Source organism: Pogoniulus pusillus, chromosome 13, assembly GCF_015220805.1.
Source record: "Pogoniulus pusillus isolate bPogPus1 chromosome 13, bPogPus1.pri, whole genome shotgun sequence".
NCBI lineage: Eukaryota > Metazoa > Chordata > Aves > Piciformes > Lybiidae > Pogoniulus > Pogoniulus pusillus.
In genome coordinates this window covers 32,323,650-32,348,672 of record NC_087276.1, presented here as the reverse complement: position 1 = coordinate 32,348,672, position 25,023 = coordinate 32,323,650, and the positions used below count along the sequence as shown (strand labels likewise).

Below are 25,023 nucleotides of genomic sequence, written 5' to 3'. Positions count from 1 at the left end.
GTTACAGCTGGACTTCACCAGAGAAACAGTGAGACAAGGGGGAGGATACCTTTGTAGGACAAAAATCTTACCTATAAAATGCATCAAAATGGTTCCTGTGTTCAGCACATCTTGGGTGGATTCCTCCTGGTAAAGGGCATTGCAAGTCAGGCTCCCTAAGACATGAGGGCCTGTCTCTGTGCTTTAACACACAGCAAATAGCCCAATGGCTCTTTGTGCTACTGCCAGCATACCAGAGCAGAACTACCATACCAAAACATGGAACAGTGCCCCAGAACAGCTCAAACCATGAGTAAAACTTTTAGACTAATTATCCAACAAGAAGCATTTGCTGCCCCGTGGCTGCGATTCCCTTTCTGACTGGACAAGAGCATGCAGCTAAACACCAGTTTAGGAATTCTGACAATGAACTGGATAAGCTTCCTAGGAAAACACTGCTTAGAAATGTCCAATTCCATTTACAGCTGTGGAAGATTGAAGTAACTCTGCTTGCTTCTCTGCTGAAAGCCAGCCATCAATAATACCATCGTTTGAGCACAAATGACAACGATCTTTATTTCAGGTCTTGCCTGAGCAAGGAGAGAAACACAGAGCTGCTCAGAGGACAGTTTCCTCCCTGCTCAATACACAAATTACAGAAGCTGTGTGATGCTGTCAGTGCAAGTCAGCCACTTCCCCTCTGACATGCACCTGTGTCCCACTTCCTGCTGTGTTGACACCTTCACAGAATCATGGAATGGTCTGACTTGGAAGGCCCCTTCCAAGGTCATCCAGTACAATCTTCCCCAGCATCTTCAAGAGCTTCCCAAGCAACACACAGAACTGGGGCAACGACCCCAGGAACTGTCCCAAGAACTCCTACTGCTTGCTTTTGGAGAACAATCCCAGCCAGAGGAACTTCAGCTCTGGCTTTGCCAGGGGAGAGCTGGAGCTGCAATGGGGAGATGCTAACCCCTCCTGTCCCCCAGGGGCCCGCACCACCGGGGGCTGCCGGCCCTGCAGCAGGCACCAGGGCTTTAACCCAGGGAACGTGTGTCTGAATGACAGCAGCCTGTGCTTCACACAAGACTGAACAACAAACATTTCAGTTTGCCAGACAGTTTACTTCCCAAGACTGTCAAGATCAGTCTTGACAAGTGTGGCTAGGCTACCTTCATGTAGCAGTTGTCCTCCTGGGCAAGGCCTTGCACAGATTCCATCTCTTTCCCATTCTTCCCATTTTCCCTCAGTAGTTCTACTGGTCTTTTCCCAACTGCAGGTACCAGTGGGGAGCCCTCACTGTGAATGATGTGAGAATCAGGACAGCTGTCCACAAAAAGAGGAGGTGGTGACTTGTCTGAGACTAGGAGCTGCGGGGGCTTTGCAGTTTTTCTTTCTAAGTTTAGCCCAGTGCTGTCCAGTGACTCCTCTGGTAAGGCAGCTGCTGAGCCACACTTCCTGCCTGCCACGTGCTGCATCACCTCTTTATTCTCCCCTGCCTTTCCAAGTTCTCTTAAGTGCTTATATGTGTGGCAGTGAAAGTCAGCACTTAGCCCATTACTGCTTCTCTCTTGCACTCCTTGTTTAGCAGAGCTACAGCTGTTGGGCTTTGTCCCCTTTGCAGTTTTTTCTCTGCTGTTAAAATCCTGACAGCTCTGCTCCAGCAAACACAAAACCTGTTCCTCTCCGCCACTGTTTTCATCTTTGCTCTCTGCAGGCAGCTCATCAGAGCTGATGATCTGGAGGCTACCATCACTGGTCTGTTTAACACTCTTACTGGAGGCTAAACGTGGGGCAATGCTGCGATCAAAATGCTGCACAACCAAACACATGTGGCCATCTGTCCTCTGGTCAGGTGTAACGCAGATGGGATCCGGCAGTGCTTCTCCCAGGTTGCTATACAAAAGATGAACAAAAGGTTTGTGCAGTGAGCCAGAGATACCCTCCCTGGCATTATCACAGCATGTGCCACTGCATTTCACTGCATTATCAAAAGATTGGCAACCAGATGCTTGAGGTCCAGTGGGGCAAGGCATTACAGTGGCTTTCTTACGAACATTTTGGTATGTTACTTGCTTGTGCATTTCCTCCTCTGGCAGGAAGGCTGAAGCACTGTAATTTGCAGGTGTGAAGAAAGATGGAATATCAGTCTGCTCTGAAGAGGTATTTTGAAAACCAAGCTCAGTGCAGGGAGATCTGCAGCCTGCATAACACATCCCACTGCTAGGAGGTTGGTAAATTTGATCTCTGCAGCTAAGTTCTGATGTCTCTGAAATCTGTGCCAAAGCCAGAGAGAAGCACACATTTTCAAAACACGGAGCCAGGGTGCTGTTAGCCACGGACTGAGACAGAAGAGTATCAAAGCTCTTATAGGCAGAGCTAATTGGTTCCTTGAATGCAGACACAAGAACATCGAAGCTCTTGTATGCAGAGCCACAGGGCACCACAGATGGGGACATAAGGGTGTCACAGCTCTTGTAGGCAGAGCTACACAGCTCCATGGGTGGAGACACAAGGGGATCAAAACTCTTGTGTGCAAGGCTGCTTATACTGTCCTCTCTGGTCCTACAGGATGCTTTATTTGGAGATCTCTGGATCAGAACACACGAATCATGACGACTTCCAGAACTGCAAGGAAAAAAGCCTTGGTGAACTGTACATTGAAGACTTCCTGCATCCAGAGAAGCAGAATTTATGCTGGAGCTTTGATAGCTTCGATAGCCAGAGTCGAAGGATTCTTCTGATTGTTCTGACTTCTTGCTGGCTGTACTACAACTGTAGTCCTCTTGAGAAGCTCTGGTGAAAAGGGAGACTGTATGAGAAATATCAAAGGGTTGCTGATGCTGGGTGGTGCTTTCCTTTGGACTTTGATGTGATGCATTTTCTGATTCCAGTTTATCAAAAGTTTTATTCTCGCCTCTGGTAATGTCTGGGTCTTGCACACTATTTTCGTCTGCCAGGAGATCACTGAACATCCTAGCTATGGCTTCATTGTGTTCTCTGAAAGCATCGACGCTGCCCTCACAAGGCTCAAAGACAGGCAGCTGGTCACTGGTCTCCTGGCTGTCAGCCTCCATCTCTGTTAAACGCTCACAAATTTCTACAGACTCCACTGGAACTGCCTCAGGGGTTAAAACTGCACCTCTGCCTTTGGGAAACCACTCTCCAGGCTTGCCATGGCAACTGCAGGATTTCTCAACACTTCTGATGTTATCATTTCCCTTGAAGTTATGGCTTGATGACCTCTGAGACAAACAGTCTGTGCAACTTCTGGGCGTGGGAGTAAAACAGAAAGGACAGTTAACATTTCACACTGAAGCAGAGGACTTGTTGGGGTCTTGTATTTGGGTTTTTTTCCTTTATACTTACCTTTTGTTTTCCATGTGACTCTGCTTTAAGTCATGGAAAGGGAACTTAATTTCATCAATGTAACACAAAACTGAAAGCTAATAAAGACAGGAATGAGATTTAGGACGTGTGTGAGCTGCAGTAGACAGACAATTGCACTACAGCACGTTCTACTGCTGATCAGAAAAAGTCTTTAAATTACCTTGACATTTTTTACAACCAGATGGCTCTTTGCTGGATTTGGGATTTTATCCCACCATTCTTTCTTCACTCTGCAAGAGAAGAATTCAAATTATTTTCTCTGCCTGCATTTTAGTTCCACCAGTTCACACTTCCCTCTTCTGTTCTCTCCCTATCCACCACCTGCACTGCATCAAGAGGAAGTGCTTGTTCTTTGTTTCTCCAAGTGCTGCTTCTCTTTACCCTGGTGCAAAGATGTCGATGTTTGCTGTGACTGCTCTGCACAGCCAGCCACACCTTTCGACCATATTTGAACTGATGGGCAAAACAGGGCCTGGCTTTCACATTTCCGCTGTAATGGAACAAATGTAATAAAAATGCAGATATTGGACCACCATTACTGGCACTCCAGCAAAGGTAGGACTGAAAACCACCAAACTCTGTAACTGTATCCTGTTCTGACACTGTAACCAACCCATTCTGGTAGGATTAACAGGGAATATTCTGTTATCTGCTCAGAGGACAGGATGCAAATAATTTGTTTGTGAGATGTTTGCTCATGGAGAGCAAGATGAACGTGCTGAGGGAAAACAAAACATTAGATTCCTGTTCTGCTACACACTAAACGACTCTGATATCTGAGCAAACTGCTAGTCCATAAGACCTGTGAAGTGTATGCCACATACTTGGTAAAACAGAAGTAACAACTGACGGACACTGCCATGATCAGTACACAGGCCACAGGAACAGCCATCCGCAGAGCATCCTCAGCTGTTGTTTGGTAATCTGTTAAATAAACACAGCTGTGTATGTGCATGCAAACACAAAACCTGCAATACCAGACCCACTGCTCTTCCCTTGCACCTGAAAAAATGCTCCTTCAGAAGACGTAAAATACAGTCTCCAGCAGATGAAGAACAGAACACACACAGATAGCAGCACGAGGATGTGCAGCATGTCAGGAAGATCAGCACAGGAACTGCAGTTACTGGGAGTGCTAAGAGCTGGAGAAGCCAATGAACTGCAAGGCCATTTGTCAGCTCCCAGGGACAAACCCCTCACAGGGTCCCTAAAATGGCATTGCAGCCATGCATCTTGTCCTCTTCTGTTGCTCCTCAGAGATTTTTATAAACCTCCAGCCTTCTGACATTCAAAAGTTGCTGAGTTTGCAGCCTAAATATCTCTTGTTCACTTAGCTTCACTTGCTCTTGTGTCAATACTGTTCTTTAAACATCTCTTCTCCTTCCCTGATGTCTGACCTTGTGACATTTCTGTACAGTAAGCACATCCCCTTCCAGCCCTTTGTACCCAAGGCCATACAATCCAACTTCCTTTAGTCTTCTCTCAGTTTCCTCAGGAGCTGCTTTGTTCTGTGTAGTTTCTGTGGAAGCCTTTGCAGATGTATGCACAACACGTTCAGAAGGGTGAAGATAGTGATTCCACAACCCTCTTCTGAGAGGAGAGCATGATATGGGTTATAAAACGACAACATCCTTCCATCAAGCTACTACTTGTTACAATACTTACCATAGGGAAACTCAACTTCTTCACTCCATTCACTCCAGTAGGCTGGGTAGTCAAGGTATTTACACCTCACACTTGCAGCATAATCATATCCTCTCTGCAGGGAGCTTGCCACAATTTCAAAGCTTTTAGCCTGGTAGTTAATTGCTTTCACAGAAACCTGAAAAGAAAGTGGGAAAAGTCTCTTGATTCCTAAGGTGAAGGGCTCCTGATAGCAGGTGGCTGATGATGCTGCGTGTTTCAGTGCCTTTTCACAGCCGAGCAAGTGACTAACTGCACACCTAAGCCGCTGGGTGTGACAGCTGCTGGCTGTCAGCAGCAGGCAGGATTTGTGACATGCCACCATGCATGTGCTTTCCCTGCCAGAAGCCTCCCAACCCTAATTGCCCAACTGTTCAAGAGGGTATGCAAAATGCCTCCACTATCCATGGAGTCATGAAGAACCTCCAGCTTCCTGCTATCTAAGGAGTAAATGAAGTTCAAGAACCAGAAGCATTGTTTTCTCAATCTCTATCAAATGCAGCAGACCATTTTGGAGTAGCAGTCAGCCCAGCTAAACCACTCTGGGACAATGTAACCTGTGACAAGTGTGACCAGGAACATGGGAGGCCTTGCCATTCCTGGCTCTTACACCATTATTCATTAAATATTGTCAAGACTTTTCAGGGGACTTTTTTGACTTGAAAGCTTCCAGTAAGACAAAAAATTTAGACAATCACTGTCTCTTACCTCTGTCGGGTGCTGTTTCCTCCAGTATTTCACTTCATAGATGACTGGCTGCCCAGAGAGGATGGATGAAGGAGAGTAGCTCTCCTCCCAGCTCAGATTGAAATTACCATTCTCAGTTTTCTCAATGGCAAGATTACTGGGGGGCCTTGGCTTAACTGTATGTTAAAAAACACAACCAGGGAGAACATGGCACCAATGGAGAGAAGCAGAGACAAACATTCACCAGACACCAGATCTCATTACAGGTAGTGCATTTGGCCCTTTAGGCTGTGATGTAGCACGAGGATAAAAAGGCCAAACCACAGCAATGGCAAGGTATTCACTAACAAGCACTGAGCCTTCCAGCTGGCTGAACAAATTGCAGGTTCAGGCTGCTGCTGCTGCAGCTTTCAGCCTGGAAAAAATGAGAACAGCCCACTGTGGGGTTGGCACAGAGCTTCTGACAGCAGCACAACCAGAGTAGCCTGGCTACCTGTCTATTAGAAACTGCTGCAAGCTTCTGCTCATTCTGCTGATACGCAGCAGCAATAATCAAGCATTCCGAAGAGAAGTACCTCAGATGAATGCCTGCCTACGGTCTGTGAATGATCTCCCTGGCAGTGTTGTGAATAAGCACTGCTCTTAACAAACCAGGTGCCTACACAGACGACATCTACACTCTGTCCTGGAAAAGAGCAGTCATTGTTTTTTTGTCACTGGTTGTTATAATCCAACAGCAATTACTGTAAAAATCTCCTCCCAGGATGATGATTCAACTAGCATGAAAAATCAGAGACAAGAACACAAAAAAAATCAGTAGGGATAGCCCGGTGTCTTTTGAGAATCTGAGGGGAGTACATTCCTCTCTGACCTCAAATCCCACAGCCAAGAGCAAAATGCTCTGGAGACCATCTAAGCCCACACACAGCAGCTGAGAGGAAGAATCGTTTTCTGCTTGCTCCATTCCTTACACTCTTTCCTGAAGAATCCACTCTAGAATTGGGTTTCTAAGCCAAATGGATTTTGCATTTAAGCCAGCATGGCACGTTCACCTCTGATAAGGGAAAAACTATTCCAATGACACAAGGATTTAGCAAGGATTACAGGTCTGGTGACAAAGCAAACAGTCTCTTACCAACCAGGGCTGGTGTAACGTGGTAGTTCCATGTGTCAGTCCCATTGAACTGCAGGGCTAGAATGTACGTCAGGCCTGACACAAAAAACTTGGGATGGATCGTGCAGGTGCACAGCCTGTCCTTCCCATTCTCGGGAACACACACACTGTTTCTGGAAAACAGGCAGACAACAAGGTGATGTTTGGAGTGTGTGCACACGGCTTCTTGCAAAGCTCCAAACGAGCTTCCCAGTGCATAAAGCTAGTCAAAAGTGAGGCAAACAAGCTCAGTTCCTAGAAGGTTTCACCCAAACGAACCCAAACCAAAACAGCTCCCTCTCAAACAACCCACCCTCCCCAATACCCCTCAGACACCTGTATTTGGATATCCAGTATTTTACTATTAGAGTGGGGAAATGCTGGAACAGGTTTGCCGAGATATGGTTGAGGCCCCACCCCTGGAGACGTTCCAGGACAAACTTGATGGGGCCCTGAGCAACCTGATCTCATTGCAAGCCTCCTTGCTCACTGCAGCAAGATTGGGTAAGATGATCTCCGAGGTTCCCTTCCAACCCAAAGCATTCTGTGATCTGTATGGCACAGAGTAAAACTTGACAGGAAGGCTGAGGATTGACCCCTAGAGCAAAAATTAACACCCACTACCACACTGCAGCCTCTAAAGGAACAGACTCACAGCTTGCTAGTATACTAGCTGCATATGGGAGCTGATTTGGAGGTCTGTGTGTCGAAATCATAGAGAGAAGAACAGGATAGCCCAGATGCATCCTCCTATGTAGGAGATGCTGATCATCCCTGCTGCAGAAAAGGGACATCCGCCTGTGCTTGAACAAGGAGTTAGGCTGCACAAAGAGCTCACCATCTATGCCCCAGGAGAGAGGATCTCTCCCAGCAGGCTACAGCCTGGTGAACCAGGAAAGATTTCTGCAGAGGTGGTCAAAATGTTGCATGAAATGAAGGCTGGGTAAATTTATGAGAACCCTACCACTCCTACAAATAGTACCTGATTACTCCTCTGTACTGAATGGTCTCAGTAGAGAGGTCTGCAGAAGAGCAGACCACTGAGCAGAGAATGCTGTTAGTTGCAGCAAGCCATATTCCTCCTGGCAAGAAGAACCTGGATTCCATTTTGTCCCAGATTCTCATGGAAAGGGGAGTGAAGTCAAAGTTGATAAGGGCCATAGGATATATGAAGTTACAGCAGTGATAAACGTAAGATCTTATTACTTACAGCAGAGGATGAGATTCCTTCCTGTAGTAGATCAGGAACTCTTTGGAGCAATCCATGTGTGCAGGCACCTTCCAGTGACAAACTAACTCTTTGTCATAGTCAGTGAAGCAAGCAAATTCCTGCACGTGTCCTGCAGCCGTAACTAGGGAGAAGCAGCACACAATGAGAGGTAAGAGAATAGAAAGAATAAACTGGACTAAGCAGCACATTAATCAAAGACAGCTACCAAACTCCTATCGAGTGCAAGCATTGTTACTTCTCATGCTCTGTGTACATGGAAGGAGATGCCTGTCACCGAAAGTCTCTTCTGGAGACAGCATCTGTGGTCTCAGAGAGGAAGGGCTGCAGTAGTGATATTGAAATAGAAAGGCATCCAACAGCCCTTTGATGGAAAATCTCACAGCTCTAAGAGACATCAGTATTTAGCTACAAAACAGCATCATCCTATGTGCTAATACCAAAGAGTCAAAAGCCACAATGCAGGTAGGAGTCAGCCCAAGGTCACTGCAGACACATACACCTGCTTCATTTACAGCAGCTCAAAGCTCCCCAAGCACAGGTGTGCTCTGCCCTCCCTGCTGTCCCAACCTTCCTGACACAGACCTTCTTCTAGCACTACCTCTTCTGAATTTCAGTCAGTATTGCCTGTTCTGGCTTCCACTTGACACTGTTATGGAAGTGTCCAGAGAGCCAGAGAAATTTCAAGTCCCACTGTTTCAGACACTGAGAGGATACTGAAAAGCTCAAAGAACGGCAAAGAATTTATCCCAGTATAGGGATACTTCTGGTATTTGAAGTTACACATTTGTATTAGTTAATTAAAGGTAACAGCGTTGTCTACTAGTCACAGGAAAACGCTGTTGATAAAAACTTCGGCATAATAATTTAAAACACACCTTCATTTGTTGCACATGAAAAGAAGAGGATCCACAGGGTATGCAGTGCAGCACGTGGAAGCCTTGCCATCGCTGACACTGGCCAGGTTCAGCAATTTGTGCTGAAATTCTGCCAACAGAAGACATCATTGCAAGGTTACATCAGCACCCCAACTGAGGTAAGTGTGTAGGTTTTCCTGCCACTCTGGCAGATGTTAGAATCCACATCCTCTGAACTGCCTGATCCCAAAAAACTTGTCCATGGATCAATGGGAAGTGTAGGAGAATAAGTATAAGTGAGCTAGAAGACTTTCTTGCAAAGTTTTAATTACAGAGGATACTAAACTGTCATTGGCAGTGGACCTACTCTTCTAGTTACTACAAAAGCAAAGCCAATAGTACACCAGATATTAAAGGAGCAAGCTCTAGGCCAAAATCACCAAAGCCCTGTAATGCCACTGATCAAAAGAATTCAAGAATGAAGTGCCTGATCTATTGACTAAAAAGTTCTCCCCGAGCCTTATCACCAGGAGTGCCCTAGATAATGAAGACTATCATCCTCTCAAAAAGGTTCATAGCAAAGGCCTCTGAGCCTTGCCCTGGCAGAATGCAGATTCATTACCAAAGGACATCAGCAGCTCTGGAGAAGGGATATTATGCAGCTTTAACAGCACTGAATTCTTTAAGCATAGTGAGGCTGCCTAAGTAAACTGAAAACAGATGAAGTAATTAAGACTTTCAAAACACCTTCTTTCCTCAAGATTCTTTCACCAATGCAGTGTGGCCCCTTAGCAGGGGATGACATTCTGGATTAGAGGTGGCTGTCACCTCTCTTGTCACAAGGAACGTGTGTGGTGCACTCAGAATGTTGGTAAAATTACGCTACCTGCTGTGGTGCAAGCAGGAATCTGCCTTTGGTGTGAAGGGGGTCAGGCCTCACTCAGCAACATACACAACCCTCCCATCCCTTCCTCTCCTGATCTTGGTATGTTCTGATCTCCAAGTCTGGGCCTAGTGTTGCTGCTATCTTTGCCACAGTTGCTCTGCTCACATCTGCAAAGCTCCTAGGTGATATATTTGATTGCAAGCCCTCACAGTTCTGTGTGGCCCACTGCAGAGGGGAGGGCTTTCTGCAGATGTTCTGAAGCAGAAGCACCACCTGGATTTGTTGATGGTGATTCAGTACCCTCTGTTCCAACTACAACAGTAGAACCATGCGTGACTCTTTCACTGGATTGGAGATTCGGCAGCACAGAAGGCAAAGGGAGCTGGTGAGGGATCAGCAGGGAGGTGATTAGCTTAGGCAAAACTCAAGGACCTTTCGGAAGCACGTCTGTGGGCACTGACTACGTGCAAGGACATGCAGCCTCAAAGGCACACTGCCAAAGCCACGTCACCTCAGAGAACTTCTCTTTGAAGCTGGCAAGAACTGCAAGCCCAGCTCCTGAATACCTGCTGTCAAATATTCAAATAGAATAAAGTGAGGTAAGCAACAGCCAGGCTGCTCCTCAGTTGAGTAAGAGAGAGAAAAGCCCACTCATTTTATGAAGACCACAGCTCTTACTGATAAATGTATCTATATAAATCCAGCTGGTGAGAAACACATTTACAAGTACTAGCTCCTCACTTCTGGTCAGTCTCCACCTCACTTTCTCAGGTTCATCTCCAAGGCAACTACCTCATAATTGAGGTTTCTGCACTCATCACAAGTCACATTCAATGAAACTATTTCTTCCCTTCTCACGTGAATGACTGAGCTCTCTTTAAAAGGAGCATCTAAAAACTAAACATAGGAAATTTCAATCTTGGAGGTTAAGAGAGAAGAACACTGTTAGTGAAAACAGAAGATCAGACTGGAAGCTCCTTTGTGAGCTGAGGCAGCTGCTGCTCACTTAGAAATAAAGGATGTACTCAAAAGGTTAATTTCTCATAGCCAAGAGAGGAGCTTTTCACGGTTTGTAAACTGACTGAGCACAGCAATCTTTCAAAAGTAACACAATCGCCTTTGCTGCTGCTCAGAAAAAAATCCTCCCTTTCCTCCTTTTCCCTGTAATTCTCGAGAGGAAGTGTTTGCTCTCCAGCCCATTGTTAAGCAATGCTGCCGCATGACTGGAGTTCCGAGAAACTCTCAGACCTCTGGCAGAGCATCCTGCGTCACACCAGCACACAACAGCAGAGCAAGACTGCGGGTCCCGCAGAAGAAAGGCTCTGCACATGATGATGGAAATGGACCTAACCTCAGTCTCACAGAACTGCAAACTTTGGGATTTTAAATACGAGTAGTGGACAACAGATCCAACGCAAGGGGAGAAAACGGTAAAATGGCAAGAGCTCTGCTAGCTTGCAGTTTATAACAGAGAATGAAACAGTAATCTTTAAAAATTATGAAACATGCTAAAATCAGAGCAAACCCAGTAACCAAATACATCCAAGGAAAGTGAGGTGTGAGCAGGAAATGACTGGTATGAAAGAGGAGATTGGAAGATGTTTAGAAGTTCCAGTAGTTAAGGATGGCAACTCTGGTCAACCTGACACCTGAACTGAAGGGCGAACCACTCCCATACGCTTCTTCTCCACTCAGCTAACAGCACTGTGTGGATGCGATCTCTCCACGCTGCTGTGAGGCAGAGCACGGAGCAAGCAAAAAGGCAAAGCCCAGGTCCTGCGACTGTGGATTCTTTAGTGGGTGAGGCTTTGTCCATTTCTTATCTTTCAAGATGAACGGGCACAATGGATGCATTTATCTCATGCAGGATTTCCTATCTCAAGGTATGAATAAAGAAAGAACTTAACTTCAGAATTTTAAAGGAACAAGATACTCTCTATTGTTCTTCTTAAATGAGTAATTTTACTAGTATTTCAATGTCATCCTCATTCCACAAATTCCTTCATGTACTCTGGGATACTTTATCATTAATGTCACTTTAGGCAGCAATGTACAGCAACATACAGATCTGCATATCTGCAGCAGGAAGGGGCACACCGAGATAAACCCCTCATAAACACAGAAGTGCCTATCAAAATGAGTAGAGGGGTGCCCTTTATAAAAAAATTGAAACTGGTACACTTCGATGACTTAAATGGAGGTTTCTGCGATCCAGAGGACTTCCATATCGGAAGGCAGAAATCAGCAAGAGGCATTACTAACACGGAAATGAGGACTCCGAGGGAAACGGTGCTTTGACAGACTATAAATCGTGGTTTGCAGGCAGCAAAGTAACTTTAGATATTTTCTAACTTAAATCCGACGGAAACAATGGAAACTGATGATGGATCATAGAATCAACCAGGTTGGAAGAGACCTCCAAGATCATCCAGTCCAACCCAGCACCCAGCCCTATCCAGTTAACCAGACCACGGCACTAAATGCTTCATCCAGGCTTCTCCCGAACACCTCCAGGGACTCCACCGATATGGAGTGCCGAAGAACAGCCCCGCAGTCACGCAACGCCGAGACCAAGCCGAGCGAACCGCTTCCCTCTGGTCCCCGTTTTCTGTGCCTCTGGAGTAAGAGCTGAGCCTAAGCTGGCCCCAAGCTTCTCGGCAAGCCCCGCTCGGGGAAGGACCCGCAGGGCTCTGCTGGCTGAGCCTCGCCGCGGGCTGAGCCTCGCCACGGGTCGGGCCGGGTTGGGTTTCCCGCACAACGGGGTATTACACCCGTTCTGTCCCCAGACGAGAGCTCCAGAAGGCCGACCTCCCGGCAGAGGTGCTTCTGCCAACCACTCGAGGCTCCAGCGGGCCCCGAGCAGATCCAGCTCAAGAGGAGATGGGGCCGAGCGGCTCCAGCCCCGGCAGCGCCCGCGGTCCCCGCCGCTCCCCGGAAGACCGCGCGTTCCGGGAACCCCCCGGGCCCACCTTTCCAGGACTTTATGAACCCAAGGGACATTTTCGAGCAGTAACTGGAACTGTGCCCGACCCGTCCCGTCTTGACGCCAGCCCACGCGGCACAACAACTCGAATACGACTCCTCACCGGGACGCGCCGAGGTCGGGATTAGGAGCTCCTTCCTAGTACCGGAGGGGAGCGGCAGGCAGCCGCAGAACATCAGTGGTACGAACCCGGCTCCGGACACAGTAAATGGAAAGGATGCCGTCCGAGCGGAGGCAAAAGGCGACCCGTCGGAGGTACCTTGCCTGGTCCGGCTCCCGGTCGGAACGGCGCGGCAGGTTTACGCCCCCAGGCTTCGGGTTGAGTTCGCTTCGGTCCCAGGCGGACCTGTGCCCGTGCCACCTGCAGATCCGCCCCGGTCTTCCGCCCCGCCGCAGAGCACCAACTAGGGCACGGCACAAGCGGCTCTCAGGCGGGCAGGGGCGGCCGGGTACGCGGAGCCCAGCCCACAGCAGGCAGGACCTGACTGCGCTACCGGGGCGGGGAGAGCCGCCCTGCGCCGGCGCTTTCGGGAGGGTGATGAGGGCGGAAAGGCGGTGGTAGCTTTCTGCGGCGGCGGAGGCGCGGCTCAGCCGGATCCACCTCCACAGAAATAATTTCTACTTGTAGATCCAGAGCAGAAGAGCGAACAGCTTAGACTGCTAATTCTATGCGTATTTAACCTCTGGTTGTGCACAGCTGCGTTATCCAGGTAGCAGCTTTCCTGTCTGATGAATGAAGACAGCCCAAAGCTGCCAGGGCACACACAGTGCTGTAAGAATGAGACCACATAGTTCCAGGCTAGATTTGATCTCAAAACAATACACAGAACTGGAAGTATGGCCACTGCACTACAAGAGAACAGGTAGGCAGGATGCCACAGAAGGCAGCTCTAAAGGGCAAAGTAGCTCAGGAAAGCTGGCAGCAGGTCTTCAGGGACAAACCACTTCCAATAACAAAAACAGCCCCTCCTGATACACGAGAAAACAAGCAGATTATCCGGAGCCAGGCAGGCTAAACAGAGAACATAAGACAGCACTCAAGTGCAAAATGGTAGTAATTCAGAAAATCAGCATTAGGCTGCAAAGAAAGAACCCAGAAACAGCTCAGGCATGTAGCAACTTCTCAAGGCAAATAAAGTCTCACCTATGACTGAAACGGACCAGGATATCAAGGGCAACAGGAAAAGCTTCTAGTGCTACAACAGTATCAAAAGGCCAAAGAAGGACATGTGGGATGGTTGCTGAGTGGGGCATGTGATTTGGGGTCCAGTTAGGCTGCATTCAAGGATGCTGAGAGATGGCTTAAGTCAGAGCAAGACTGTCATCTTTAAAAGGAAATTGAGGGAGGTTTTCCAGTGACCAGAGAATGGCAAATGTTCCCCCACCTTCAGAAAACAAAACACCAAGAGGAGTATCAGGAGCCACTGACCAGTCATACTCACTTGGTTCCTGGGAAAATAATGGAACAAGTCATCTTGGAAGGAGGTGCTTGACCAGCTGTAAAACATCCTGACCTACCTAGTTACTTTCTATGAGAAAACGATAAAATTTGCAGAGGAGCAAGGATGGCATTCATCTTTTTAGCACAGCTCTCACCAGTCTCCCACAACCTTCTTGTATCTTAAATGTTACAGTCTAACGTTAGAGGCAAACTAAATGGCTAAAACTGGCCTGAATGCAAGGAGACCTTGAGCAGAGATAATGGTTTGTACTCTACCTGAAGGCCAGAAGCAAAGGCAGTACTGCTGAGATTTATCCTAGGACACATCCTTTGTCAGGGACTTGAAGCACGGTCACATCAACGTTGCAGATGACATGAAACTAGGGGACTTGAGATTAGCACTCGTACAGAGAGACCTAGACAGACTGACAGGATTAGGAAACATAAGTCTTTCAATATTCAGCAAAGGCAAATGCAAATCTCTCTTTGGGAAGAAGCCCCTTGAGACAGCACTGGCTAGGGAGCAGCTCTGACCCTGCAAGCCCAAAAGGAGCAACCTAAATATGTTACTCGGAGGCAAAGTGGCCAGCAAAGATGTCAACGCGAGTAGGCTAAAGGCGAGGGCAGTCCTACAGCGGCGCAGCTGCCCTACCTAGAGACCGCAACCCGGCCCGATCTGCGGCTGGCCCTGACGCAGGAGCCACCCCCGAGCCGAGCGCCGCGCCCCGCCCCGGACGTGCCTAGGCGCAGGCGTGGGGAGCGCACGTGGTGGCGGCGGAGCTATGGCGAAGGGCTCGGCGCAGCTGGACAGGGAGCAGGTACTGCGGGGCGGCGGGAGCGCGGCCGGGTCGTAACGTAACGTAATTCTGGCGGCTGCGGGGCCGGCCGGGCTGTAAACATAACGAAATTCTGGCGGCTGCCGCTGCCGCGCCGTTGCAGGTCAAGAAGGCGGTGGAGGCTCTCCTGGCGTTCGCCAGAAGCAAGGCCCAGGGAAAGGCGCTGCTCCTCAACGAGAGCGAAAGCGTGCACCTCTTGGTGACGGTCTGGAAGGTGCCGCGCCTGGCGCAGCTCATCACAATGTAAGAGCTTCTCTCGGGCCGCGTGGTTACAGGGGGTGCTCGCATCCTTTGCCTTGGAAAGGAGCACATGGCTTACTGTGAGCTTAAGGGATTTGGCTGCCGCGATTCTGCCCTGGCAGCTCCTTTCCTTGAGCAAGATTTGGCGGGGCAGAGTACTTGCCTGCCTCCACTTCCGCTGTAGTGGGAAGCTCGGCTGTGGCTGCTTTGTGCATACAAGGAATGCCGAGTTTGTTGGTCGCCAGTTAAAAGGTACGTCTATTTCAATCCTGAAGCTCAAGAAATCCAGCTCTTCATTGTCTTTAAACCACCACCAAAATCATCAGCAACACGGCTTCTTCTTTCTTGTGATACCCAAACCTGAACGTGAATTACAGGCTTTACTTTAAACTGTAGCAGTGCTGTATTGGAAAAGCTCACATCTATTTATCTGAGACCTAGCACCACAAAGACTTGGCTAAGGACGGTATGCAGCCATAGTATAAATAGAATAGGTGATCCTTCTCCCAGGACGTGTGTAGTAACAACTCCTGGCAGGACAGATGGGTTCAGCAGGCTGTCTGAATAAAGCCATGGCATATGACTGATGAGCATTTACAATTCTCTGCACTTTAAAAAGCATAGGTTCCACCGAGAATATTTAGTAGTTAACAAAGAACAGAATCTGGATACATAGCTTCTTGGTAGTACTTGTACTACCAGGGTAGTAATGGGTAATGATCTCTTGGTGTAGGTCTGGTTCTGGAATAAACTTTTCTCCTCTCATGTATTGTTTCCATCTCATACTCTCATTGTAGACCATTGCCCCACAGCATCTGGACAGAAACAGCTGAGGTTTGCCTCTTCACAAAGGATGAACCAAATTTATCAGCAGAACAGACTGAAAATCTGTACAGAAAACTTTTAATCCAGAATGGGATCAGCAGTGTTAGCCAGGTAAGAGAGAGATATGATAGTATAGTACACAGTATCATTTATTTCCTGTTGTACTAGCAAAAAGGGAAAGTAGTTATAACTTCCTGATGTTCAGTATTCTACTGGCAATGTTCTGCATTCTGAGTTAATAATGTCTAGTAAGATTTTTGAGATTACTCAAACTAGTTTTTCTAAATTGCAATATTTGCTCAGAATAATTCATTCACTTTGAATTAGGCTTTTAAGCAGACATGTTATTGCTAGGCAATTGCACAATATTTAGTTTGAACAACAGGAACGACACCAAAATAATGTTTAAGTTGTTCACAGCTAGACTGGATTGTTTATGAGCAGTAACACTATGGAAACAATTTTATTGTTTAATTTAACCTGGATTTAGATGCTAGAATGTACTCAAGTTCTCTTTGTTGATTTGCAGTTACTATGCAGGAGATACATGTTTGATTCTTAAAACAGAAAGTTCTGTATCCTGTTCCTATTGGTAGTCTTACACATTCTAAAATACTGCTCCATGGTAGACTATCAGTTACACAAGTTGATCTGTGCAATTCTAAAAGGTATTCTAGGCTGCGTTTTCAGCAGTGGGGACTAAACTCTTACTTGCATTGCAGATCATCTCGTACAAAACTCTCAAAAAAGAGTACAAACTATTTGAAGCAAAACGTCGCCTCCTGAACAGATTTGATCTCTTTCTGTCTGATGACCGCATCAGAAGACTCTTGCCCTCACATCTAGGAAAACACTTCTATGAAAGGAAGAAGTAGGTCTTTAAATTCTATATATCCACCTTGCATTATCTCTTTATAAGATTATGTTCTTCTTAGTAAAGCTTTGTTTGGTTGGGGTTTGGGGTGGGGTTGGTTTGTTCTTGTCATTTTGCTTTAAACCTCTGCCTTTCTTTTCTAGGACACCTGTATCTGTAAACCTGAAATCCAAGAATCTTGCTAAGGAAATTAACAAACATATCCAAGGGACTACGCTCCCAGTTACCAACAAAGGGTGCTGTTAGTAAGTATGAGCAGATTTGTAACTTTGTTTGCAGGATGGTTTGCCTTAACTGTGGGAATTCAAAGTGAGTTCTTTTATTCCATTAATATGTGAGTAAAAGAAGTTAAGGGTCACCATTCCAGGTATGGGCTCTTTTGAACCTTAAGATTTTTCACTGTAAAGTTTTACTTTGTCTCTTTTCCCTTGTACCTGAAGAATTTTAGGTTGCTGTCAAATAGCAGGTACGATATCATAAAAATCTGATTGATACTCTGTTTATGTAAGGCTTTTTTTTCACGTATTGTGCATACAAAAGGATCTAAACTGATAATATGCTTAGTAGTAGTAGGCAGAAGTTTCATATCCAAACACAAAAAGGTTAATACAGGTAAATCTAGTCTATTCAAAATACTTTGGCAATAGCCAAGCCAGCTGTCCTTTATACAAGTTAAGCTAGCTGCGGATGAGTAGCCTTATTTTTTTCATTTCTGGGTATGGCTAAAACCAGCACCAATATGCTTATTTGCCCCAGAATAAATATTACTCTTCACTTCTTTCAGTACGGCACGTATAGGTCACACTGGAATGAAAGCTGATGAGATCCTACATAACATCATTGCAGCAGCTGAGGTGATTGCTAAGAAGTTACCAAAGGTACTGCTGATTGCTTTAGAGCCAAGTCAGTTCATAACTCAGACTTGTTGTTTTTACACAGTGTACTGGTTTTGTTGTTGCAGAATTGGAAAAACATAAAAATTCTTCACCTCAAAACTCTGAAATCAGTTGCACTTCCAATTTATACTGCGAGTATCTCCAACTTGGATGAGCTTGACAGACAGCCATCTGAAAGAAAAAAGGAAGTAAAGGTAAAAAAAAATGATTCCAGCTTTCCATAAACCCAAGGTGGAGCAACTAGTTCTTTTTATGTATTATAGTGTCCGATGTGATGGGTGTAAAAGTTAGCAGGTGAGCCCAGGCATTTATGAATTACATCCTCCTGACTCTTGAGGACTTCAAATAGTAATGCTGACAAAACTAAAAGCTCCCTGATGGGTTGTGAAGCAAACTGGAAATAAGTGAGTTAAGTGTTTCTGGTTATGAACTGAAAATACATGCATTAATGTATGTGTGGATTGAAACTATGCATCCATTGTTGGCTAAACTGAAAACAGGGCATTTTTTCATATTTGCATATGGTTGACCAGTCCAGGTCTAGCTAACAGTACTCAAAGTCCTATTTTTAACTGTATTAAAACAACAGTTACTCATTTAGAAATGTCTTGGGGATTTGAGACGTGTTTCAAATTAATTCTAGGAGGGAAAGAAAAAGAAGGCCAAGAGCAAAAAAGCAGTTAAAAAAAACAAGTCAAGTCAAGTCACTTTGACAACTGAAATTAATAATACAGCTGCTGCTACCCAGGACCTTGAGATAAAAGCAAATGAAGGAGTCCAAGAACCAGATGATCATGATGATGAAGAAATACCACAACTGGTCCCTATACAAACAACCATCTTAGATCAGCTGGAGGTAATCATTGAGTAATTGAAAGACTTGCATTTCAGTCAAGCCTAAACATTCTGAACTGTTTAAATGACTCATTATTCCTTGGGGAGCTGTCTGTAAACACACTTTAAGTGAGTTGGATTTTTTGTGACTATATCATAAAAGCAAGACCTGAGTGTATGGAGGCAGGTATGCCTTGGTGTAGTTAGTCGGGGGTGTGTATTTTTTAGTTATCCCCTCTTACAGATGAAGGAACCCAGTGTTTTTTGTCCTCTTACACATTTTTCTGAATAACAGCAACTTTTCTAGGTTGACTGACAGTGCTGAAGTCAGAAGAAAGAAAATAATTTTTAAAAAATTACAGTAACACTTAAAAATTCGACTCATTGTGTTGCATTTGTGAGTGGAGCATATCCTTGGAATAGATCTAGCTAAAGCTGGATTCTATGAGTTGCTCTGATGACAGCAGCCATCTTTCATGAGGACAGTTTGGGAATATGTGATGAACTCCAAGGCATGTATGCAGCTGGACTTCCAGTGAAGTTGCTCTGTATTGAATCTATTAAGCGGGGAGATGTGAACTCGTGTTTAAAGCTGTGTCAGCAGAAGTCAGTAATTCACTGGCTTAAGAGGATCTTTGCATATTAAATACCTGCTTTCTTACTATTTCATTTGGGTTGTTTTTCATTATTTTCATTATTTCTGTGTTTAATCCTCTGCTTCAAGACTGAAATTGTGTACACATCATTTGGGCTGGGGCCCTATTTATTCTGTAGAAAGCATTTGTCACTGATAGTGGTTTTCATTGCTTCCTCTTCTTGAAAAATAGTAAGAATGTTTCTAGATAAACAGGTGATTTTATCTTTTTTTTTTTTTTTTCTTAAATACAGAAAATGGAATCAAGTGCAGGAAACCTGAGCAAGAAAACTAAAGCATCCCGTGGTAAGAGAAAAAGACTTCTGGCTTTGAAGACTCCAAAACATAAAGTCACAGAAGAGTGTGTTGACTTACAGACATCATCAAAACAGAAAAAAGACAAGCAGCTCAGCATGCCAAAGGAAGCAAATAAAGAAAAAGAGCTTAAAAAGATTCCCAAAAAGCCTGAAGTAAAATCTTTTGCAGCACCTAACGCTGGCAAGTCAATACAGTCAGCCAAGAAGTCTTCAAAAACACGAAAGCCAGCACCCAAGAAAACACTCAGGCCACAGTCAGCATGACTGTTGTTTGCTGTAACATGTTTTATATAGCCTTTTTAGTAGACAAATATATTGATGAAGTAAAATACCTTAAGAAAATCTAATCCCAAGAGCTTTTTTTTCCACCGAGGCTTGTAATGATTAATTTGTTTCCTTCTACCTAATGAGCTGGAACGAATAAACTCATGATCTTGAATTGCCTCTCTTTTAGCATTTCCTGACTCAGCCTATCCCCATTCAAATTAAGTGTCAAAGGGCAGGCAGGTTTATTCCAGAAAAAAGCTGAGACCTACTTCATATGTGACACCTTCCCGACGCATAGTTTAGTAAGGGAAGGGACCAGGGCTGAAGCAAAAGCGGTGCGCAACATAAGCAGCAACGATTTAACATGCAATTTAAAGTGTGAGATAGCTGCTATGCTCTTAATTTGTCCAATATAATGAAAAGGGGTTGATACCTATTGAACTGATTATAAATATTTAGGTTAACCACCTGATAACAAGTGAAAAAGTAATGTATTTTTAAGCTATTTTTACCTGTATTTTTCCTCCCATATTCAGCTTCCTCAAGCCTGTAGCCTCTTACCTCTGTTGCCAACCAAAAGTTGTCTCCTCTTGCAAGAGTGGAGATGTACATTTATCTCAAGCCCACCTTTTTTGGGGTGCCTCCCCTCTAGGGTGTCTGAGCAAAGTAAGGCAGATGAGGTAACTGCCTCGAACGGGTAGAGCTGTGTCCAGCTGTGTCAGTCTCAAGTGCACCCAAACAAGGAAATGGGAGCGACCACCACTTGAGAGGAGTGCCTCAACTCCAAAAGCACTGGCAGTCGCTGCAGATCACCCTCAACACCCGCTCCTGCTGTTTTAGATGGAGCAAGAGGAATAAGAACCCGCTGCACCAGCTGCCTCCGCTAGTCACGGGCAGGAGGAAGGGACCCCTCAGCCTCAGCGGTCGCTCTGTGCCGCTGACAGGGAGGGGCCAGCTGCAGGAACCGGGTCTCGGCCAGTCAGCTCGGAGCGGCTGACGAGGCGGTGGGCTCGGGCTGAGGGCGGCTCCCGCGAAACGCCTCAGCGGCTGCTGGGGCGTGGCCACAGCCTCTCGGCCAGGGGCGTGGTCCCGCGCGCAGGTGCGATGGAGGGGCGTGGCCCGGGCGGCCCGTTCAGGTGCGGGCTGCCTGAGGCGGCGGTGGCGGCGCTGCTGCTGCCGCCGCTTCCCCGCCATGGCGGCCCCCGGCGGGCTGGGCCGCTGTGTGGTGGCCTTCTGGTTGGCACTGGCCTTCGACGCGCTGGGCCTGGCCGTACTACTGGCCGGCGTGTTCGCTGACGTGTTCTTCTCTGACCTGCTCATCTATGCGGGCGGCATCGGCATTTTCCTCAGCCTCATTTGGTGGGTTTTCTGGTACGCGGGCAACCTGGAGGTGCCGCCGGAGGAGCTGCGCGACGACGTGGGGCTAGCACCGCCCAAGGGTCGCGGAGACAGTCTGCTGCGGGAGCTGGTGTACGGCCTCGGCCGTCGTCTCTCCTCAGCCTTCGCTCCTGCTTCGCGTTCACGCGCCTCCGCCGACCTAGAGTTGCAGTGTGCTGGGGGCCCGCGGGGCCGCCCCACCGGCTCCGGCAGGTGAGACCGAGGAGACTGGTGCCCACGGCTGCAAGGAGGCCAGTCCCGGGGCGTGCCGGCGTGCCGAGGTTCCAGCTATAGGGAGGGGTGAACGGAAGGGGGGCTGAGGACGAGGGGAATCTTCAGTTTGGAACTTGAGAAACTCTTACCTGAGATTCAGTGAAGAGTTGTTCAGTGCAGCCACTCGCTCACAGCTGATACAGAGGAAAAAAGTTGCGGGGAATCTTTCTCAGCTCAGGTGCTGACAGGAATCGAGAGAAAGGCCGCCCGAGTTCAGTTAGGCAGGGAGGACACTTCCTGTAGACGCCTAAGAGTGGAACAGGTCAGTATGGGCGCGACGGAGCTGGCGTGGGGAGAGCGTACTGCGAGGTCTGTGAGAATGCGGGCACGGAGCTGCGTGCTCTTCGGAACTAGTCTTCGCCGAAAATAAGTGTGGGGTAAGGAAACAGTCATTAACTACTATCTACACGACTTCTTGTCAGGGGAAGCTCCCTTTTAATCAGTATTAAGTATTTGGAGAACAACAAAGAAGGTGAAATGCCGACTTGTATTTAACTTAGGCACATAGTTGTGGCTATTAGTTTCAAATTCATAGACACAACCAATAGTTAAACTACCTGTCTTGAACCTCAGACATTTGAAAAAGATGTGCCACTATCCAGCGTGTTAAGTGCCTAGATCCAGCTTTGAATGTGGTTGAAGATGAAGCCTTTCAAAATATCCCTGGTGTGCTTGTTAACATGGCATGTTTAGTAAGAAATATACGTTTAATGTCTTGAAGGAAAGGAGAGGGAAAGTCAAGCTTTCAGTGTACTACACAAAGTCCATTTCTGAGGGACCTGTAAAATGAGTTTTGTACTAAGTATCTGAACCATGAGGGATTCGGTACATCAGCTTTCCCTGCTACTTCTTCAAACTAAATCTTGAAGCTACTTCTGGCTTACAGAAAAGGACATGTGGAAATAGTCTTGTCATGAAGGCCACATAATTTTCTTGGAAGAAAGTTATAATAGTAGGGAGATGTAACATAGATAACTTGCTTAAGAGAAAACTTGTAGGTGGAATAAGAACAGCAGCAATCCAGCTTCAGCAGATTTCTTACTGCTATTTAGTTTATTATTAACTGTATGTGCAGTTAGAAACCAGGTTGTTAAAAGTGAGTCACTCTTTTTAGACTTTTTTCCTCCCCCTCTGAAATGGATTTAGAACTGACATTTCCATATTTGCAGGGAAGAAACGGCATTTGCTAAATGATTAGGCTTAACCTTTTTCATGTAATGTTTACAGCAGTTACAGCTAGGGAGTTCACTAGATGAAGCACTCTCTTCAGATGGTCCTGCTTTCAGCATGCATAGATGCGTTTTGCTACAATAAACTTCTAGTAGTGAAAGTTATCCACTATTTTTACCTATTTCAAATCTTACATCTTAACGATTGTAGTTAGAAATAATGTCTGGCTTATTATCACTAACTAAAGAAGCAGATGAATAGAGTCATTTATTGCAGGCTCTCCCAAGTACACAACAGCTTCTCACACTACAGTAAACAAACTTTGATACAACTGCATTACTAATTGTAATTTGGAAGGAACCAAAACAGAGGGAGTGCGTAAGAGTTGTTACACATTGTAAAAAGTATTATTCTAATTTTCATGGTAAAATAAAGGATAACAAACAGTTGCACCTCCAAAGACTATTCAGGGATCCCTTTTGATGTAAGCTCATCTGAAATACTTTGCAGCTTATAAAAAAACTGTGAATAAGATCATCATTGTCCAAATCCTCTCCCCATCAGGAGATATTTAGGAACTTAACCAAACAGGTTAAACATGTTTGAGCAGATATTGTCAACAGAGAGGAAAAGCCACTACCATACAAAAAAAAAAAAAAACCCAAAGCAACAGCCAAACCAACAAACACAACCAGAACTACACCCACCAACAAAATACCCAAACAAAACCAATGCAAGCAAACAAACCAACAAACACACCCACCCCCTAAACAAACAATGGAAACCACAGCCAATACCACCACTGACAAAACAAAACTACAAAGAAAGCTTCTAACACCATATTGGCTGTTAGAAGAGCTTCCTGAGCTGTGAACTTCAGATTTCACCTAATATAAAAAAAATGCAAGTGTTTGGGAAATGAGCTGTTGGCTCAATGTTTCCTTACAGAAAACTGTGCTTGGAAAATGGTGTGTTTACTTTTTAATAACTTCCCAGAGTTATTAATGGAGTACTGCATGCTGTTCCAATTTCCTATCTTTATATAGTAAAAGTGAAAAGGGAGAAAGTTCTCAATATATGGTTTATCCTAAAGGAAGAACAAAGAGATTGGGGTGCGTGAGTCTGGAAAGAGGTGAAGAGTATAAAATACCTTAGAGGTCTTTACAATTATAATTGGTATGAAAAAGGTACATGGGAAATGCCTCTCCCAAGACCAAGCAGGAACCAGTGAGTTGCCACATGATGGGTAATTGAAGTGTGGGATTATTTGGCATGGGAAAAAGCCAGATGAAGAAACAGAAAAGATAGTATATTTGATTCAAGAAGACCTGAGGCAGTGACAGTTAAAGTAATATCCTGAGGAGCTATTAATGCAGTGCAATTTGTTGAGACATCCACACTTGATTACCATTGGAGCTGAGCTGTTGACCTGATAGATCTTTCATCTGAGTCCTAGCTGGCTGTTAAACATAAGGAAAAACACTTTTGAGACTGACTTAAAGTCATACTTAAAGTTTAGAGTCATATATGAATTTATATGAAGAGTTCGATATTTGGTTTAAGATTATTTTTGAGTAACATTTTCTTAATGCATTATCTTCAAGATCTGTTGAAGACATGGCTATTGAAGTTACTGCCTCAAAAATTGGAGGAAGTGGTGCAAGTTATGGAAAGAGAACTCCCCACTCGATGCAGTAGGATTCTCTCATTATGGAATAACCTCTGCAACCACTGTGGACTCTGTATAAAACGGACACATGGAGGCATATCTGCCGAACACACCTGTTTCAGTGTTGGACTGGACAGCATTCTGTGGGTATTTTTCATCATTTCAAAAGATAAATTAGATTAAGAAGGAAAAACTAAACAAGAAACAAACACAATTCACAGAAAAACCACTGCAGCATGTAACAGAGACATGTTTTTGTTTTGAGTAACCTGGGAATGTATGGATTAAAAACTCTTGCACAATGAAAAGCTTTTGCACTGTTTTACCAAGGTCTGGAAGTTAAACTTACTGTGAATTTTATGATGCCAGTGCAATACTTTTGTTTGTAAGGGTGCTTTTAAAATGCCTGCATTAAACTACTGGTGCAAAGTTGCAAATGTAGTAGAATTTTGTTTGTAGTGTAAATACACAATCCATAGTGGTTCTTGTAAAGTTCCACCATTGTTTTGGAATGATTTTGAGAT

At 45.6% G+C, this 25,023-nt stretch overlaps 3 protein-coding genes across 4 annotated transcripts; 2 read left to right on the top strand and 1 right to left on the bottom strand.

The window, feature by feature from the left end:
• Positions 1-529: 529 nt before the first annotated feature.
• On the bottom strand, positions 530-13,498 carry IL4R (interleukin 4 receptor). Of its 2 annotated transcripts, none has more exons than XM_064153917.1 (10): positions 12,950-13,498; positions 8,999-9,107; positions 8,103-8,244; positions 6,875-7,026; positions 5,761-5,915; positions 5,035-5,191; positions 4,194-4,293; positions 3,530-3,599; positions 3,349-3,425; positions 530-3,249 (listed from the first exon to the last, which is right to left on the bottom strand). In XM_064153917.1, the coding sequence occupies exons 2-10, from the start codon at positions 9,066-9,068 to the stop codon at positions 1,143-1,145; spliced, it is 3,030 nt and encodes a 1,009-aa protein (XP_064009987.1). In that variant the 5' UTR covers positions 9,069-9,107; positions 12,950-13,498; the 3' UTR covers positions 530-1,142. The 2 variants fall into 2 exon arrangements, with proteins under 2 accessions (XP_064009987.1, XP_064009986.1); XM_064153916.1 differs by having other exon boundaries at positions 13,106-13,498.
• A 1,445-nt stretch (positions 13,499-14,943) lies between these two features.
• Positions 14,944-20,182, top strand: RSL1D1 (ribosomal L1 domain containing 1). Its single transcript, XM_064153914.1, has 9 exons — positions 14,944-15,105; positions 15,227-15,366; positions 16,161-16,299; positions 16,911-17,059; positions 17,206-17,307; positions 17,847-17,940; positions 18,024-18,152; positions 18,602-18,814; positions 19,681-20,182. Exons 1-9 carry the CDS (start codon positions 15,070-15,072, stop codon positions 20,005-20,007), a joined length of 1,329 nt encoding a protein of 442 aa, XP_064009984.1. The 5' UTR covers positions 14,944-15,069; the 3' UTR covers positions 20,008-20,182.
• Positions 20,183-20,999: 817 nt separating this feature from the next.
• Positions 21,000-24,936, top strand: LOC135180990 (transmembrane protein 238-like). Its single transcript, XM_064153915.1, has 2 exons — positions 21,000-21,600; positions 24,435-24,936. The coding sequence occupies exons 1-2, from the start codon at positions 21,203-21,205 to the stop codon at positions 24,526-24,528; spliced, it is 492 nt and encodes a 163-aa protein (XP_064009985.1). The 5' UTR covers positions 21,000-21,202; the 3' UTR covers positions 24,529-24,936.
• The last annotated feature ends 87 nt before the right edge of the window (positions 24,937-25,023 follow it).

Coding starts and splice junctions, on each gene's coding strand:
- LOC135180990 (XM_064153915.1), top strand. CDS start 21,203: ATGGCGGCCCCCGGCGGGCTGGGCCGCTGTGTGGTGGCCTTCTGGTTG. Junction 21,601..24,434: donor CGCCCCACCGGCTCCGGCAG/GTGAGACCGAGG, acceptor ATTATCTTCAAG/ATCTGTTGAAGACATGGCTA.
- IL4R (XM_064153917.1), bottom strand. CDS start 9,068: ATGGCAAGGCTTCCACGTGCTGCACTGCATACCCTGTGGATCCTCTTC. Junction 3,600..4,193: donor TGTTACTTCTGTTTTACCAA/GTATGTGGCATA, acceptor CTTCTCTTGCAG/AGTGAAGAAAGAATGGTGGG. Junction 3,426..3,529: donor TGGTTGTAAAAAATGTCAAG/GTAATTTAAAGA, acceptor TGTCTTTATTAG/CTTTCAGTTTTGTGTTACAT.
- RSL1D1 (XM_064153914.1), top strand. CDS start 15,070: ATGGCGAAGGGCTCGGCGCAGCTGGACAGGGAGCAG. Junction 15,367..16,160: donor CTGGCGCAGCTCATCACAAT/GTAAGAGCTTCT, acceptor CTCTCATTGTAG/ACCATTGCCCCACAGCATCT. Junction 17,308..17,846: donor ACCAACAAAGGGTGCTGTTA/GTAAGTATGAGC, acceptor CACTTCTTTCAG/TACGGCACGTATAGGTCACA.